At 40.7% G+C, this 2,435-nt stretch overlaps 1 protein-coding gene across 1 annotated transcript; it reads left to right on the top strand.

Moving 5' to 3' along the window:
• The first annotated feature begins 343 nt into the window (after positions 1 to 343).
• LOC138869261 (uncharacterized) lies at positions 344 to 2,182 on the top strand. Its single transcript, XM_070146864.1, has 2 exons — positions 344 to 660; positions 1,231 to 2,182. The coding sequence occupies exons 1-2, from the start codon at positions 344 to 346 to the stop codon at positions 2,180 to 2,182; spliced, it is 1,269 nt and encodes a 422-aa protein (XP_070002965.1).
• The last annotated feature ends 253 nt before the right edge of the window (positions 2,183 to 2,435 follow it).

Below are 2,435 nucleotides of genomic sequence, written 5' to 3'. Positions count from 1 at the left end.
ACCTGGAAGGCCTTTGTTCTTGTATTTGACAGTGTTGGAAAATTACTTTGGATGTGTTCTCGGGCAACATGACGTGACCGGGAAGAAATAACAAGCCATATACTACTTAAGCAAGAAGTTCACTAGTTATGAAGCCAAGTACACTTTGTTGGAAAGAACTTGTTGCACTTTAACCTGGGTCGCTTAGAAGATTAGGAATTACTTGTTGTCCTACACCACCTATCTCATCACCAGATTGGATCCTTTGAAGTACATATTCCAGAAGTCGATGCCCACGGGAAGGTTAGCAAAATGGAAAATCCTGCTCACTGAGTTTGACATAGTCTATGTCACCCGCACGACAATGAAAGCTCAAGCCTTGCCGGATCACCTAGCTAAAAATCCTGTTAATGATGAATATCAGCCTTTGAGTACTTACTTTTCGGATGAGGAAGTAAATTCAGTTGAGGTAATTCCGGAAGGCACTAATGCTTGGAAAATGTTCTTTGATGGAGCTATGAATGCAAAAGGTGCCGGGATTGGAGCAATATTGATTTCTCCCACTGGTCAGCACTATCTGACCACAACCCGACTTTGGTTCTTTTGTACAAATAACACCGCCGAGTATGAAGCCTGCATTATGGGCATGAACATGGCAGTCGATCAGGATGTGGAAGAATTGTTAATAATGGGAGATTCTGACTTGATTATCCGACAAGCTGAAGGTGAATGGGAAACCTAAGATATCAAGCTTATTCCATACAGGAAATATGTGGAAGATCTTAGCAAGCGGTTCAAATCCATCGAGTCATGTACATTCCTAGGTTTCACAATGAATTAGCCGATGCATTAGCTACTTTGGCCTCGATGCTACCGTATCCAGGTAATGTCCACATCGACCCACTGGAAATCCAAATTCGAGAAAGATATGGTTATAGAACCAGATGTCCAGCCATGGTATCATAATATCAAAAGATTCTTGAAAATAAAGGAATATCCCGAACAAGCTAGCAGGGACCAAAATAGAACCATTAGAAGGCTCGCCAGTAATTTCTTCTTGAGCGGAGAAGTCTTGTACAAAAGAACTCCAGATCTGAACCTTTTATGATGCATGGATGCCCAAGAGGCCGAAAGAATCATGAATGAAATGCATGTAGAAGTGTGTGGACACCATATGAATGGATACGTCCTTGCAAAGAAAATCCTTCGGGTTGGTTATTACTAGATGACTATGAAAAATGATTGCTTTAGTTTTGTCCGAAAGTGTCATCAGTGTCAGGTATATGGTGACCTGATTCATGCACCGCCTTTAGAATTACACCCTATGTCAGCATCGTGGTCGTTTGTTGTTTGGGGCATGGATGTCATTGGGCCGATTGAGCCAAAAGCTTCAAATGTGAACAGATTCATCTTGGTTGTCATTGACTATTTCATAAAGTGGGTTAAAACAGTCACTTTCAAAGTTGTCACCAAGAAAGTGGTGGTGGATTTCGTGCATTCCAACATCATCTGTCATTTTTGTATTCCTAAAACTATCATTACGGACAATGCTGCGAATTTGAACAGTCATTTGATTAGGGAAGTATGCGAACAATTTCAAATGACGCATCGAAATTCTACCCTTTATCGGCCCAAAGCTAATGGTGTTATTGAAGCAGCAAACAAAAATATCAAAAAGATCCTCAGGAAAATGATCCAAGGTTCTAGGCAATGGCATAAAAAGTTTCCTTTTGCATTGTTGGGATATCACACAATTGTGCGCACATCAATTGGGGAAACGCCCTATCTTTTGGTTTATGGTACCGAAACCGTAATACCCACAGAGGTTGAAATTCCCTCCCTTAGAATCATCGTTGAAGCTGAAATTGAGGACAGTGAATGGGTCAAGACCCGTTTGGAACAGTTAAGCCTGATTGATGAAAAGCAGATGACCGTTGTTTGCCACGGGCAATTGTATCAACAAAGAATGGCTCGTGCCTACAACAAGAAAGTGCGGCCTAGAAACTTTGAAGTGGGGAAACTCGTTTTGAGACGTATTCTCCCGCATCACAGTGAAGCAAAAGGAAAATTCGCTCCAAACTGGAAGGGTCCATACATTATAAGAAAATTGTTGCCAAGATGGGCATTGTATTTGGGAGACATTGAAGGAAATGACCCTGAAACTGCTGTCAATGCAGACGCGGTCAAAAGGTATTACGTTTAACCATTCTGTGTCATAGATATTCTCCAATTGGGATGACGAAAGCTTTCATTCTCGCTACTCAAACACTATTACCCCTTTGAAAACTCTTTGATCCGGTTACCTTTCTTTGATTACCCTCTTTGGAACCCGAAAACGTTGTAAAAATAACAATAAAACAAAACAACAAAAAAAATAAAAATAAAAAACAAGTTTTCCTAAACTACGTTTAACTTGATTCCGAAAGGATATATCGGCAGCCTCTCTTTGGGGTTCA

The sequence above is a fragment of the Nicotiana sylvestris genome, chromosome 5, assembly GCF_000393655.2.
Source record: "Nicotiana sylvestris chromosome 5, ASM39365v2, whole genome shotgun sequence".
Lineage (NCBI taxonomy): Eukaryota > Viridiplantae > Streptophyta > Magnoliopsida > Solanales > Solanaceae > Nicotiana > Nicotiana sylvestris.
The sequence above is the reverse complement of the archived record's forward strand: the minus strand, read 5'-3'. Positions and strand labels throughout refer to the sequence as shown.

Excerpts from the sequence above, each read along its gene's own strand:
- LOC138869261 (XM_070146864.1), top strand. The coding sequence starts at position 344 with ATGAAAGCTCAAGCCTTGCCGGATCACCTAGCTAAAAATCCTGTTAAT. Across the intron at positions 661-1,230 it reads GATCAGGATGTGGAAGAATT|TTTTGTCCGAAAGTGTCATC; the intron begins GTTAATAATGGG and ends TGATTGCTTTAG.